The 15832-nt window shown below is 49.1% G+C and overlaps 1 protein-coding gene across 3 annotated transcripts in view; it reads right to left on the bottom strand.

Annotated features, from left to right (window-relative positions):
- The window catches only part of LOC121443156 (BTB/POZ domain-containing protein KCTD1), a 200861-nt gene that overhangs the window by 91328 nt on the left and 93701 nt on the right, over positions 1 to 15832 (bottom strand). The window contains exon 1 of one of the 3 annotated variants that reach the window (XM_041644829.1): positions 13446 to 14247. The exons of 1 other annotated variant lie outside the window; for it this stretch is intronic. Coding sequence is in view for 1 of the 2 variants with exons in the window: in XM_041644827.1 (XP_041500761.1) it covers positions 11300 to 13105 (1806 nt within the window). In the remaining variant the exon portion in view is untranslated. Of the gene's footprint in view, positions 1 to 11299; positions 13393 to 13445; positions 14248 to 15832 lie in introns of those variants that run through there. One more of the 3 variants, XM_041644827.1, reaches the window with a different exon arrangement.

Genomic DNA, 15832 nt, shown 5'->3' with positions numbered 1-15832 from the left:
TCACGTTTCCCTTCCTAAAATGCCCAGTGAGACAGCTCAGGGGTAAAGGCCTCGCTGCCAAGCCTGAGGGCTGAGTTTAACCACCAGAACCCACATGGTAGAAGAGAACCGACTCCTCCTTTGACCTCTACATATGTGTGATAACGTGCACATTGGCACACGTGTATACATATACACAAACAAATGCAAAAAAACATTAAAACAATAGAGACCTAAGAAAAATTCGTGAAACTTAGTTATTACCAGTCTGAAAAAGTCTCCGAGAAAGAAGTCACCAGTTCTGGGGATGGCTTGCTATTACTTTTCAACACGTGACAGACACTGGGGTGTGGGAGGGGAAAATGGCACGACCATAATCAGTTCCTAAAGTTCCTGCTACTTTTATTTTGGTCTGTTTCCACAGCAACGTGTTTTTGAATTGCTATCTCAAGCCACTGAAAAATAAATATTCTGTCCCCCGTTCTCTCTCCCTTCTCCTCTCCTCCTCCTTCCTTCTATCCCTCTGCCCTCCCATCTCTCTCCTAGAAGGAAAAAAAATACAATAAGATTTTTGTTCAAGATGAAAGAAAATGCCTAAAATATCTAAAACCTATTAAGATAAGTCTTATCTGAAAGGATGCTAAAAACTAGAAGCTATAATATTCTAGATGAGCTATCTTACTAATGAAACCTAAAATCTAAAAGCCCATGAACTTTTCCTACAAGGACTATACTGGCCAGGTTTCATGGACTTTTGAAGGGCAAACTGAAAGCAATAAATCCCTGCACTGTCACATCAATCAGCTCTATTTTATAAGCACACTTGGTCACACTAAACGAAGGCACAAGAGGTCACGCATTGGTTGGCGGTGTTCCATTAAGAGTCCAGTCACCCTGGCGCTGGAGTCTATTCGCACACTGCCGGGACACCGCAACATCAAATGCGCTTCTTCTCATCTATAGTGTAGCCAGTGCAGAAGGTGGCGTCAATTCTAACTTCCAGTTAGAAAACTGTAGTCCATTTACGCATTTGAGAAATGCCAATGGTAGAAGATGAGGTCTAGATCAGTAGAAACTCTACTCTGAAGTAAGAAATTAGTCGACCTTTAAAAGTGATCGCTATAACAATTTTCACATCTTAAGAACACCAGTGTGGGGCTGCTGAGAGGGCTCAGTGGATAAAGGCGCTGTAGCCAAGCCCAAAAACTAGAGCTCAGGCCTCAGAACCCACAGGGTAGAAGGAAAGAGCAGACTCCTGCAAGCTTCCTTCTGACCTACATACACACACACGCACGCACGCACGCATGCACTCACACACATACTTAATACATATTCACACACAGAGAGATAAAAGTTAAAAAAAATTAAAGGCATCCAGTATGATGAACCTCTAACCCCCCAATCGTATAAAAAGATTTTGTCTAAGCCTATCCATCTGTGGTCCCCGACTCCCTTTAGCCTTGAAAATCCCCACGTTCCTACAAAGAGAAACAGGAGAGGTTTGCAGAGCAAGCCCAGGATGGGAGAGTGAACTCCTCGTAGGCACCTAGTCAAATTTTAGAGGGAATCAAGCCAGCTAAAGATGGCTTCTGTGATATAAATGGGGAGAGGTCAGAGAGCACCACAAGCTACAACAAAATTTCACCATCTATCAGGAGGCCCATGGTCTCCCGTGATCCCTGTCCAGTTCATAGAGAAGAAAGTGCGAGGTCGCTATTCAGCCCCGGAACAGCAAAGACTGGCATGGGGCTTGACTCAAAAATCGCATTTTCCCCACAAGCAATACTTGGTGCTTACAAAATGATAGTAACTATTTCTAGAATGTCTTGAGAAGCAATCTTCAATCTTCTCTTTTCTTTCTTTTCTTCTTTCCTTTGCTGTTTTGTTTTGTTTTGTTTTTGAGAAAGGATCAAGCCCAAACTGGCCTTGAACTCACTATGTAGCTGAGGGTAACTTTGAACCCTGATCTTCTTGCCTCCATCTCTTGAGTGCTGGGTTTGTAAAGCATGTGCCATCACACCCGGTTTATTCTGTGCTAGGAACTGAACCCAGGGCTTTATATGTGCTAAGCAAGCCTTCTACCAATGGAGCCACATCCCTAACCTAACTGAGAACTTTTCCAATGGTAATTAATTTAATCCCAATGGACATCCCATTTGCTAAGGAGGAGATGGCACCCAGGGAGTGGAAGGCAGAGCTTCCAGCAGGTCTAGGGTCTAGCTGTGGGGACTGGTCCTAACTGTTCTGTCATTTGGTCTCTGAAGGGTTTGTTCCAGTCCCCAGATCCAGCAAAGCCCACGTGTGTCTGCCAATCATAGGAAAAGATATTTGCATTCCCTACATTTGTATATACTTATATTTTAGTGTTGTGTAAAAACGGGTTGTCAAGGGAAACCCCCAAGCCTGAGATGTGATTTGATATACCATCGTCTTTTCTTTTGTAAGTTGATAAGAAATTTGGCACCAATATACCGCGTATTTAAATCTCTGAGTTCAAATCCCAGCTAGGTTACCTGATGGTCATCAAGTCAGTCAACACTTACTAGCCTTGTCCCGCAGTAAACTATAAAGCAGGGCTATAGCTCCGTGAGCCCGGGCAAGCGACCAGCTCAGTACCCAGCAAAACCCCCAGTGAACAGAAACCATTTAGGGCTCCTGTCGAGATAAAGGTGCGGACCAGGTCAGTACGGTGACTTTCCACACTGTATGGTTTGGGTAGGGAATGCCTGCCTCCCTCCTAAACTCATCAGCTGGAGGCTTCAGATGCTTAGCATGGTTTTCGGAGGTGCTGGGACTTCAGGAGGTAGTGCTGTGCTGGTAAGTCCGTGGGGATATGGCCTTGGGGCTATGATCGTACCCTACCCCTTCACTGACTGCTCAGTGAGAGGCTGGGAGCTCTTAAACCAGGACACCATCATGAATTGAGCCCTGTTTGTCCCTGCAGCCTATAGCCCAATGAAACAAGAACCCAGCACTTCTATTTTCCTTTCTGCCGTGATCTGGCTGGCTAGTCTACTCTGTGACCCATGACATTGGGAAGGTGGAAAACACTCACATGCCTGCAAGTCACACAGTGTTAGAAACGGGAGCAAGCAAGGGAATCAGAATTAACCATGCTCAGGAAGCATGCTCAAAGTAATTACTTCCCAGACCACAACACAATGAAGGATTGTTCTTTTAAAGTACCACATGTAAGCTGGGTGTGGTGATGCACACCTGTAACCCGAATGCAGCACTCAGTAAGCTGAGGCAGGAGGATAGCCACAAATTCGAGTCTACTCTGGGTCACATAGCAGACAGTTCCAGGCTAGCTTGGGATTACACATAGTGAAACCCTATCATAAACACACACACACAATCAAATTTATCTGTGTGCATGTGCATAAAGATTATGAAAATTTTTATAAAAGAATAAGGTAGACAAATCTATAGAGACTACAAGATTTTAAATATTTATTATATTTAATGCTAAGTCTATAAACATATTATACATGTTTTAATGTAGCCTCCTAGCTTTGCCGAAAGGCTCCAAATGGAGCTGAGCTGTCAACAGTGGCTCCCTCTCCATGTGTCCGGAAAGAACCACCTAGGGAAACACTGAACTAGCTACATTAACTTTGACTACAGGCATGAAGTAAAACAGAAGATTGACAATTACAAGTTTCCCAAACTGTCCTGACATCTTAATGTGGTAACTGAACACCTCGTAAAGGAAGTGACATCCTGGGTCAGCCGCTCTTCTCTCTGGGGCCCTGCCCCCATATGCCATCTTAAATCTGTCAGCCCCTTCCTGTGGCACATTCTTGCCCCCCTCCTCTCAGACCCAATCACAACAAGCCTTTCAGAGGTCACTGCCAGGCAGCGGAAAGCTGCAGTTCCAGGTGTGAATGAGGCCTGGTGCTCCCAGACAAGGTTTGTCCTCATGGGGGAGGGGTCTACCAGCATGGGGCTGCTCAGTATTTCAGGGGAGATGGGCTGGGAACTGAGGTGGAGGCTGGAAGGGCTGGGGAGTCAGAATAAAACAGTTCTTCTAGCCAGTCTTCCTTTGCCCCCTTCAAGGTCACAGAAAGTCTCTCAGGTATTGGGGTGTCTCTAAGGGGTTCACCATGAGAGACTGACACCATCCTCACTGTCCTGTGCCTCAGAGGATTCAAACAACCACTCCAATCACACAGCTCAGAATGTAGAGGGTCTCTAGAACAAGAGTATTCCCCTGGGACTGACAATGTGGAAAGCCCTGTGCTAACAGGGGAGCACCTAGAAGCAGTTCAAGGATTGCTCAACGCTGCCATCTGCTATTTCTACTTTTATAATTACAAAAAAAAAAAGCCATTATTTAAGACTCGAACAAAATTTAAGCTATGATGTAAGGGGAAAAAAATGCCACTAAGTTCACTCTTAAATACAGATAGCTCTCCCTCTGGCCGGAAAGGTATGGAAAGGTAGCCTGACAAAAAAATGTGGGTCAGAGGGACTGGGAGAACTATGGAAAGTGTTTAAAGCTGCCTCGCCCGATAAGGTCTGGCCTTCTGAAGCCCACTATATCAAGCTTTCCCACCCAGTTACAGTCATGGACACGAGCAGAGCCCACCATCATGGCCTTTGCTGTACGAAGGAATCTTCCAGGACATTGCTGCTCATTCTTCACAGACCACACCATTCAGTCTGTCCTCTCTGGAGGGTGGGAAAGAGCAGGCCAAGAGGAAGCTACCTAAGCAAGAAAGTCCAAGAGACATTTCCAGAAGCCAGGCTTGAAGAGTCTACCCATTTCTAGTGTATTTGCGACCACATGGTCTGGACCTCATTCCCCTTTGTAACACACAGTAGGACACTGAACTGAATTCAGCATCATAAAACATAAAAGTGTTACATAAAACGGCACTTCAGCTGTAGGAATGGCTCTGTGAAGTGTTTGTCATGAGCATAATGGTCAGACCCTTCAGAAAAGCCAGGCCCAGGACAGGTACAGCATCAGCAGTGGATTAGAGGAGAAAGCCGCAAGAAAACACTACGTGTGACTGGTCGGCCAGCTAGACAAACCCATGAGCTCCAGGTTCCATGAGAGACCTGAGTTCAAAAATTAAGGTAGAGAGCAAGCAAGGAAGACGAAGTCAACCTCTGGCCTAACACACACAAACACACACACACACACACACACACATTCACAGAACACACATGCACACACACAACACACACACATACACAAACACACACACATTCACAGAACACACATGCACAAACAACACACACACCACACACACACACAAACACACATATCACATACACACATACACAAACATACACACACACAATGGGCCACTTCAAAGACCTAAAACTACATTTTATTTTTTCACTTTAGTTTATTAAGATCAATCATATTCCTTCTGAAACAATGAATTCAATCACACCATTCCTTATGTATTATTCTCCAAAGAAGCTTTCACCCAGTTCTTCACCAATCAGTTCAATGCAGCGAACTTTAAGCAGAGAGAGAGATCACACCGCTTATAGGAACCAAAGCCTGGTCACACGCTTGCTCTAGGAGCTGTAGTACAGGCGGTTAACGAGGAATTCCAAAAACAGTCAGCTTTGGAAATGGCAGGTACAACACCAAAAGATAACCTGAACCCAAGGACTTCGGAGCTAAAGTGGGCTTCCTTGGCTGCAAACGCCGCCTCCAGTAACCTCCCAAGTGACCTCCAGTTCAACTGGCAGTTCCAAAAGGAGTTTCTCAAACTAGAGGAGGGGGCTTGGCTCGAATGCATGAAGCTGTAGGTTCAGTCCCCAGCGTCACATCAGCTGGGTGACATGGTATATACCTGTGATCCCACTTCAGGAGGATCAAGCTTACTCTTGGCCTCAGAATGAGTGCAGGGCCCGTGTGGGCTCCATGAGACTTGTCTCAGAAAACCAAAAGGGATGCGAGCTTCCTCTCTGTTCAAAATCTACTTAATAACAACAAGTGGGTGTCTTTAGGGGTATTTTATTTCAAATCAAAGTGATAAAAACATTAAATTTTACATTAGGAGTACCCAGCCTATGGCCCGGGACAGCTGTGAATGCAATCCAGCAAAATCTTACTTAAAATGTTAGGAGATTTAGGGGTTGGGAGGGTTAACCATGAGTTTTGTGGATGACAACGAGGCTCAGAGAAGTTCAAAGACGACACGCAAGCTCCTGTTTCTCAGCACATCCTTCTTTTCCTAGTTCATATATCTGCTCTAATGCAGCGAACTGCTGTGTCCCTGGTATAGATCTCTATACGCTTCAAATAATAAAGTTCTGGTGGCGCGCCCCTGTAATTTTAGCTGCTCAAATGCCTGAGACAGGAAACTGGAGACTAGCCTGAGTAACACAGTGAGATGCTACATCATCCACAGCAATGAAAGCAAAATAATACTAATAACATCCCTAGTACTTGATAGAAATATTAGTATGTAAGCTTACACAAAGGAGGATATAAAACTAGATTACTTTCTTCCAAACAACAGTTGAGAGTACCAGCCAGGTACGATGGTGCTACCTGTATCCTTAGTGCTTACGAGACAGAAAGAGGAGGTGTAGGAGTGAAGCCTAGCCTGAGCTACATGAGGCCTTACACCCTCCATCACCTTCTAACATTTTTCCTTTTGATCTGGTTTTAATACGAAATGAGACTGAAATCTCGCCAAGGAGACTGCCTGCCAAGTAGAAAACTGATCAGTTTATAAACTCCTAGCATAAAGCTGAAATAGTCAACACTCAGAAACTACTTACTGAATGACAAAACAGCTCTGTACTTCTGCACAGCACAGGTAGTTCCTCTGCCAGTTTGAAATTTCCCTAAAAGAGCAAGCATCCTACTGTTGAAAAAGGAAGGTAGCCACAAACCAAAATTAAAAAAAAAAAAAAACACCAGGAAACACAATTTTTAACGAGGCAATTAAGCCTAGTGCTGCCAAGTGGTCAGTGCGAGAAGCCTTGTTTCCATCACTGTCCTTCCTGCCTGCACAAACTCTCACCTGCCTAGTCTTCCAACCCATAATACAACCTGGGAGTCAGTTTCAGTCCATCAAATGCACACTTCTGTCCATCAAACACAAGCGCGGCACACGGCAGCACAGAATGAGAGCCAATTCCAGGAGCCAGGTGTTGTAGGGCACACCTGGAATTCTAGCACTTAGGAGCAAAGGCTCCACCACTGGCAATTCTAGGCCAGTTTGGGTTACACGGCACAGCCTTCTCTCAACAGCACTGCACCCCCAAACGCAACAGTGATGTTAGCTTCTGGCTTCTTCCAGAGGTGAATTGGAGGGCTATGTGTGTGTCAGCTAGGTGGCTGCTCCTCTGTCTAGCTTGTGTGCTGTAAGGACCAACTCAAGAACACGACGAGGCAGGTCACACAGAAAGAGGGTACTCACCCCACCTGAACCTTTATGCTACTGGACTTCTACTTACCGCATTTCTTTAAAAGTATTTCCAGAATTAATCTGGACTAGAGCCAAGCAAGTGTAACCAGACACCTTGGTCACAAGTTGGAAGTACTCTGGATGTTGGGGGGAGAGGGACACACATTAGAAAGGAGACAGAGAGACAGACAGACACACAGAGACAAACAGAGAGAGACAGAGGCAGGGTGAGATACAAAGAGAGTGAGAGAGATACAGAGAGAGAAAGACAGAGAGAAAGTGAGAGAGAGAGACAGAGACAGAGGCAGAGTGAGAGATACAGAGAGAAAGTGAGAGAGACAGAGAGAGAGTGTGTGAGACACACACACACACACACAGAGAGAGAGAGAGAGAGAGAGAGAGAGAGAGAGAGAGAGAGAGAGAGAGAGAGATATGAGGGGCTCTGTGCATGCAAAGTATAATCTTAGCACTCCAGAGGCAGAGGCAGGCAGACCTCTGTGAGTTCAATGGCAGCCTGATCTCCAGAGCTAGTTCCAGGACAGCTAGGGCTGTTACACAGAGAAACCCTGTCTCAAAAACCCAAAAACGAAAGAATAACAGCAAAGTAAGAGCTCTAACATTGAGCTACATCTTCAGCCCGAAGTATGTTTTAAAGTGAACTAACTTTCCCATTTTTATTTAGCACTAGACACACAAACCATCTACCAAAACATCAACAAAAAACTATGGCAAGTAGAACATAAGATTATTAATACTTCTTCTTTTGAGTGATGAAGTATAAAACTCCAGGTACAGCTCAGTGTTAGGGCCTGATGATCACACTGGCGAGTCCTGATTCGATCATAGCACAACTAAAAACGAATTGCGAATCTCTACCATCTACTTAAATAGGGAAATGCTGCAAAGATAATAGTTATAAAGATTTAGGATATAATATTAAACCTACTTTTCCAATTAATATTTTTAAAATTTTATTTTTGAGATAAGATTGCACTCTAAAGCCCAGACTAGCCTCACATACATATGAGACCCCCCTGCCTCAACCTTCCAGTGATGGGATTACAGTGTGTGACACTCGACGGTGTTACATTTTTAAATGGAGATCTCCAACATATGCAAAGCCCTGGATTCAGTTCCCAGACACTGAAATAAATAATGAAGTGGAACGAAGAGAGCAATTACTACCCAAAACATGATCATTACGACACCGTGCAGAGGGAGCGGACATAAAGTGGTTTGACTGCTAACACCACAGAGGAGAGCCAGAGCCGGGTCAGAGTTACCATCACCCTCCCAAAGCAGACAACTCCAGCGAAACTCACAGACTCCATCCTCCTACTCATCTTGGGTGTATTCATTTTTCTACCTTCCCCATAGATGAAGACATTTGTTAGCACCCTTGCAAGGAGATTGGTCATCCTTTACCCATAGTTCTCCTTCCCGCGGTCACTTATGGTCTAAAGATATTAAATGGGAAATTCCAGAAATAAAGAAGTTTTAGATAAGTTTTAAGATAAGTATTAGTTAAGTTTTCTTTTAGGATACTGTACTGGTTCTACTTTTATCAAAAGGTACTACTGCCCATCTCTTATTGTGCCTGATGTTTAAATCAAACTTTATGACAGGTGTGTATGTTGGGAAAACCATGGTTCAGTGCCGTGTGGGGTGGTATTAAGAAGAACGCAGTTGGAGTTCAAAGTCTGAGCATCTCCAAGAGTTGAGGTGACCGAGAAGAATGGATCCTTCCATGTTGCCACTGACCACTAACCTTGACCATCATTAATCTGCAAAGATAGGGATTTAATATATGCCAAAGGTAAAGTTTAGTGAATCTTTCTACATAAAGCAAATGTGTTTCGTGATGAGAATGCCCAGGGCCCTTCGAGTGAGTTCTGCAGAAGCCAGTTGTTAAACCTGCTGATTTCTTAAAAGCAGAAACGCTTTCCACTGTGTTCTAACTGGAAAGTTGATGACTAAACACATGCAAACAGGGCTGGGGGTGGAGCTCAATACAGCACCTGCCTATTATGCACAGGGGCCTGGGCTTGATCTTTAGGAACCCCCCAAAAAGCGCAAATAGAACCCCTTTTCTGTAGTTGTAACTAAAAGAGCCTAGCAGCTAAGACCTTGCTGGACAGCCATGGTTGGTAATCATAGAAGTAAAATATACCCATATCCATTTAACTTGGGAGATGCCTGACAGCGACTTGAGAATAAAAGAAGTCTCAGTAAAAAGTTTTCTAGGCTGGTTTGGCTCCCTAGGGTAAATGAAACGCAGTGATGGGGTGGAAGGGTGTGCTCAAAACAAAAGCCGGGAAAGAAGAAGAAAAACAAACAAACCAAAAACTGTTATGGACCCTTCAGTCACACAGCCACATGACACCAAATCCAGAACTGACCATTTCATTACCGTCCAGCATACATACATATTTAATATACATTCTCGGGGTTAACACTCCCAATCAGGTGTGATTTTAAACCCAGGGCACTTGAGGGGTATTTATTAGAAGAATGTGAACATTTTTGTTTTGCTTTCAAAGAAAAAGTAAACTCCAATTCGACTCTCCATCCTTAAATTTCTTTTAAAGGACTCCTGATAGAATGAACTGCACAGAGAGAGAGGCACAGGACACACTGCGGCAGGCTCTGTGGGTTTAGAAGCCAGGGATGTTTATACTGCCACTTGCAGCCCTCCTGGCCGCCTTGAGGCATGCCTAAGCCTCTGAAAGGGTCAGCTTGTCCAGAACTGGAATTTCCACTTTGGAGAAAGAGCACAGAGGTAGTGATGGGCCTCGCTATTTCTCCTATTTCTGCTGATAGCATGTGTGGATGGGTGGGGGTGGGGTGTCAAGAAAGTAAAAACTTCCTGTGACTCCTGCCAACAAACGGGGCCACAAGAGAGCTCCCATCCATGTCTGCCTTCTGGAGAAGCATCCAAGACAGGAACATAACCCTAACAGTCCGGTGAGCAGGCTTCTCCAGGCACAGCAGCAGGGGAAAGACACTAGCGGGCAGGTCATCTCTGTGCACACTACTGTCACCGATTAAGGAATTTTGCTGTGGGTTTCTTTCAGGTTCAACAACAATACCTAAAGCCCAGACAGGCGAACTGATTTGTCCAAGCTTTATCCTAGTCCTGCTGTCCACTTACTCTGAGCGGATTCTCGCCCCTCTTCCTTGTTTGGGCCCCAGATAGCGAGCCTCTACAGGCTAGGGATGAATAAACCTGTTTCAGTGCCCACAGCCAGCTTGGCACGTCACAGCTGCACGTCTGTGTATCATGTCCCTAGCTCAGCCATCACTTTCCCATCTGAGTACTGTTAACAACACTAATGAGAACGGCACCCCAAAGGTCACGGTACACGCGGCTGCATGTAAAAAGAATAAACAGGCACTCCACTGTCTGCCGCTGCATCTCCGCCCCTTTTCTTTAACAACAACAAAAGCTATCTACGGGAAGTGGGATTGGCAGGTTTTTCTTTTAATAATTTAGAAGCGTATTTTTCTACCTTTAGAAGTTATGGCGAGTATGTAATGGAGCATTTTAAAAGTAACTTTATTCTAATTTACTTAAGATAACTACCTCTATTCTGCACTCTGGCAATCCTTCCCTTATAAAACTCAGGCATCATGGAGAGGCACTTCAAGAATGAGCTTAAACCTTTTGTTCTGAGAACTCTGAGGTTTCTAGCGTTAATTTGTTACTTCGCTGCAGAGACTTGGAAGCTAAGGCCCCCTGGCATCTTTTAAGGTTAGGGCTAGAGTTTGCCCCCAAACACTAAGAGTTACATTTCTAGGGAATGTATCAAACCCAGTGCAGTATAACAGCTACTTAAAAAAGAATCCCCCACCCCCTCAACTGACGGGAGCACAAAAGTTAGTCCTAAAGTGTAACAGACAAATATTTCATGCATAGACTTTGGTTTGGTTACCTGGGTGGGGGAAACAATAGCAGGTGAAACTATGGTGGGAGAATTGGTGCTTCGGTGCCCATTGACTTCTGGAAGAAGAGGCAGGGGGTCGTGTTTCACGGAAACCACCACCACCGCATCCACAGGTTCCGAGGAAGGACGGATACAAAGTCTTTTGGGGGAAGAAGGGCCGCAGATTTCCCCGGACCCAAACACTGACTCGTACAGTGCGCGCTTGGGCACAGCCTCGGATTTCACGTCGGGCCCGACCTGGCTGTCTTTGGGGAGGATATAAGTGTTCCCCAGAGAGGGCGGCTGGGGGCGGTGGTGGTGGGAAGGATGGGTGGGGGGATGGTGGGAGTGGTGACGAGCTGACCCGTTCAGAGATTCGGTATAGCAGCCCTGCGGGGCCGGGGAGCCTAGCTTGGTCCCGATGCCCGCGATGCTGTTGAGCGTGGCGATGGACACCGCGCCGATGCAGTGATTAGTGTAGGTCTTGGACAGCTTGGCTGCCTTGGAGAGCATCTGCATCCTGGTGCCCAGCAAGTTCTTGCCTATGGCTTTGTTCTCGTACCAGGTTACATCGCCCTCACTGCAGTGGTCCCGTGGCCGCTGGAAGAATGCCTTACAGAGGGGATTGCGCTTCGACAGGTACTTGACAAAGCTGGCATAGGGACAGAACTCGGTGCCGGTCTCGTACATGCGCGGCAAGTTCTCTTCGTCGCTGCTTTCCGCTCGCTTCTTACTCCAGGACGAGGAGCGCGACTTGTGGTAAGGCCCGAGCGACTTGAAGTATACGAACTTGCGACCGTCCTCGTCCATGGCCAGCCCGAAGGAGTCCTCCTCCAGCTCGCGCTGGTTTTCGCGGCCGCGCGTGCAGAAGTACATGCAGGTCTCGAACCAGACCTTGTTGAGCAGCCCAAAGGGCGTGTTGGTGCTGAAGACGCTGGAGGTGTAGAGCTTGCGCAGGTCAGCGCGCGTGATGGCTTGCTTCTGCACCACCGGCCCCGCGCCCTGCTCCTCGAGCTTGCGGATGACTGCGGCTAGAGTCAGGTTGGCGCTGCGCAGCTCGGGGTCCTTGGTGAGGTCGAGCGTGCGACAGTACGGGGGCTCATTGAGGTAGCGGTTGAGAGAGCTGCGGATGCTGATGAGCGAAGACTTGCTGTAGAGCTGGCCGCTCTTAGAACGGGCCTCGGCGTAAAAGGAGCGCAGCACGCGACACAGCGCCCCCTTGTCCATGGTCTCGAAGTCCGGGCTCTGAGCCTTTTCGCTCAGGTACTCCCGGAAGATGCGCACGGCGTAGCGGGTAGCCAACCGGGTGTTCTCGCTCAGCCGGGCCCGCTCGGGGCGCTGCAGCACGTCGGGGTCCAGCTCCGCGCTGTCCCCCGGCGGCCCCGCGCGGGCCCGGGGAGCCAGCAGACGCGGCGGCGCCTCGGGCTCCAGCGCGGCGCTCTGGTCCATATGGATCATATGGACCGGCTCGGGCTCCAGCTCCTCCCCGGCCGAGTCCTCCGGCTCCAGGGGCTCTTCCCAGTCCATCCCCATCTCCTCCTCTTCCTCCTCCTCGTCCTCCTCCAGCCCCCCACCTCCGTCCTCCTCCTCGTCCCCCGTTATCTGCACCTCCTGGATCTCGTCCTCCTCCTCCTCCTCCTCCTCCTCCTCTTCCTCCTCCTCGCCCGCGCTGCAGTAGTGCGGGCGGCCGCGGCGGCGGCCACGGCCCCCAGCCCCGCGCTCGCCCTCGCCCCGCTCCCCATTGTTCTCTGCCGCTGAGGCGGCGCTGCCGCCCGCGCTGGTGTTACAGTCCCCGCTGCCAGGCATTCTCGCCATATTGCCGTCTCCCTGCCAGTCCTCGGGCAGGGCGCATGCGCTATATTGGACCGCAGCGCTGAGAGCTTTTGTGTTTAATGACCTTCAGCTACCGGGAGGCAAAGCCGGGCTCTTAAAGGAGCCGCGCTCCAATTGTCATTCCTGAGCGCTACTCGGGAGGGGCGAGGAGATGCCAGGGAGACGAAGTGGGGGGTAACTATGGCCAAGAGAGGGTAAAAGAGGGAGGCCACCCGGACCTTCTTACTCCCCCAGCCCGATCTCCACTTCTAGGAAAACTTTGGGGGAGAAAATAGGAAAGGGAGGGAGAGCTGTCGGTGGGGGCGAAACACTCCCAACTTACCCTCTAGCAGAGCCGGCGCGCGGGCCCCGGCGGGCGCGAGGGAGGGCCGACGGCAGGGCGGGGCGGTGTCGCTTCTCTAAGTAATGCCGGAGGAGCAGTGCCCCCTCCACCGCCCCCTCATTGCCCCCCGGAGTCGGGGGATCCCGGCAGCTGCGGCAGTGTGCTGGCCGCGGGTGCTGCAGCGAGAAGCCGGTGTCCGGACCGCCCGGAGCAGGCAGGTTAATGAGCTGGGTGGAGGAGGCTCCGCGAGGCCCTGCACCCTCTCAGTGCCCGCGGCCAGGGCGCAGCGGGCGAGGCTTGGGAGCGGGATGGGGCTGGCGGCAGCGGCGGCTCCCCCACCTACTTGCTGGCGGCGAGGCGCAGGGGCCTGGGGCCAGCAGCGCGGCTCCCAGCTCCCATCCCGACTCTTGCTAAGGAGCGGAACACGCCCCACGTCAGCCTCCTCTGTTTAGACTTTTCCAACTGCCACTTTTAAGCTGTCATTAAAGACCTGGGGCGCTCCCCAAAGGTCTGGGGCAAGTCCGCGCCGGTTTAGCCAGCCCCGGGAAAGTGCAAGAAGGAAAGACTGGGAGGTGTTGGTGGGAGGGGAGACGTGGGAAGAGGAGCTTTCCGGGACCTCAGGGACCCACTCGCCACCCATTCGGGCCACTATCCTTCCTGCCCCAGAGCAAAATGACACAACACACCGGGGCAAGGGGTGCCAGGTTGGCACTGAAGCTGCGCGGATCCCTAAAGGACAAGCGGGAGAGCGAGCTGTCGGAAAAAGTGAACTTGGGCTTTGGGTCGACCCCACTCTCCCACAATTCTGGCAAATCCGATCTTGAGCGCGCTCTCACTTTTAAGTTCGCCAACTGCCCTGCATTCGCCCTCGGGGCTGCGCTGCCTCCGGCGCGTGGGGGCGGGCACCTCGGAAACTGGAAAGACAGCCAAAGAGCTCGCCAGGTCCCTCTTTCCCATAGGAAATACAATCCCACTTCCAGCCAAACTCCTGCCTCCGGTGCACCTAGGCTCTGGGCTCCTCTTCTCGGTCCCCACCTTCCGTTCTCTCCTGGTGGTGGTGGGGAATAGCACCCTACTGCCACCCTTTAACTGTTCTTTGGTGGCAATAGCCAGGGTAGTCTCCAGAGATGAGCTTCATCCTAACTTTCTCCAACTCCGTGGGAAGCCCAAGTGTCCCCAGGCTCTCTCCTGAGATGTCTGAGACTCAAGACCATAAAGAACCAAGGGAGCCAGATTCCAGTAGAGAACCCATGTGCCAGGCCGGACCTCCTGGAGGCAGCCTCACTGGGTCCTTGCGTGCGTCATTGGAATTTGCATCTAAGTCTCAATTCAGCTATGGGGAATCTGTCTCAACTATTCTCTCTTTCCCTGTTGCCTATCTTTTTTATTTCAGGGCGTTTATCATTTTGTGCCTCAATAGAAACCATCCATCAAATTGTAATTTACAAAGAATATTAAGTAAGAAGAAAGAAAGGTTAAGTCCGGGCCGCGTGGGCATCTAAGGAGGGAGGTGATAGCAGCTTTTCTGCAGCCATCTTTATCGCCCTGCAAGAGCCTCCTTAGCCATGGACACCACAGAGCTTTGGGGAAGTAATGCCAGGTGTGAAACAAGTTGTAACAAGTCCCTGTCTCTCAGGTTTCCTTCAGCTCCTTGGGGAAATACACACACACACACACACACACACACACACGCCCACGCGCCCTCTCATCACAGGCAGCCTACATCTGTCCAAGGAGTTGAGGATCTTTGGATCTTTGGGATGGACTTCTGGGGAATCCTTCCCCAGGTGGTAGTAGAGATGAGAGATGTGGTCGGATTTGTCACCGCGTTCTGTTCTCTGTCTTAGCCACTGGAAATATGTAGCGAGATGTATTAGCTTCCTAGAACTTTAAGCAGTGGGCAGCTAAGTTCATTGACCCGGAGATCAGCTTATGAGCGGCACTTGATAGTCGCACCCCGCCACTTCCGGAGAGCGGGCCTTTGGTCCCAGCATGCGGCCAGGTTTTGGATTCTCTGAGACTTGCTGCAGTGCTGAAAACTCAGTGGGGCAAATCACCTAACTACCTCGAATTCTTAAAAGCACCACGAGATGAGGGTGCACTCAAGCTCCGACCTCTGCCTGAGGATCCAGCTCCAAACTGGGGCCCAAGGGGGGGGCGGGGAGTAGTTCTTCAGGTCTTCCTCCCCCCCCCCCCCACTTTTGCAGCAGACCGGCGAGCCTACAGCCACTCCCCAACCAGCACCCACGCAGACACCGGCTCCACTCTCCTCTGGGGGAGCTGCTTCCAATTGCTAGCAGTTTGCCGGAGGCAGTATGCTGGATTGGACGCTCCGGGAAACAAAGCAACCAAAAACAGCTTCCAGTTGACGTCAACGTATTTCCAGA

The sequence above is a fragment of the Microtus oregoni genome, unplaced genomic scaffold, assembly GCF_018167655.1.
Source record: "Microtus oregoni isolate MIOR12 unplaced genomic scaffold, Mior012 000101F_ref0000407, whole genome shotgun sequence".
NCBI classification, from domain to species: Eukaryota; Metazoa; Chordata; class Mammalia; order Rodentia; family Cricetidae; genus Microtus; species Microtus oregoni.
The sequence above is the reverse complement of the archived record's forward strand: the minus strand, read 5'-3'. Positions and strand labels throughout refer to the sequence as shown.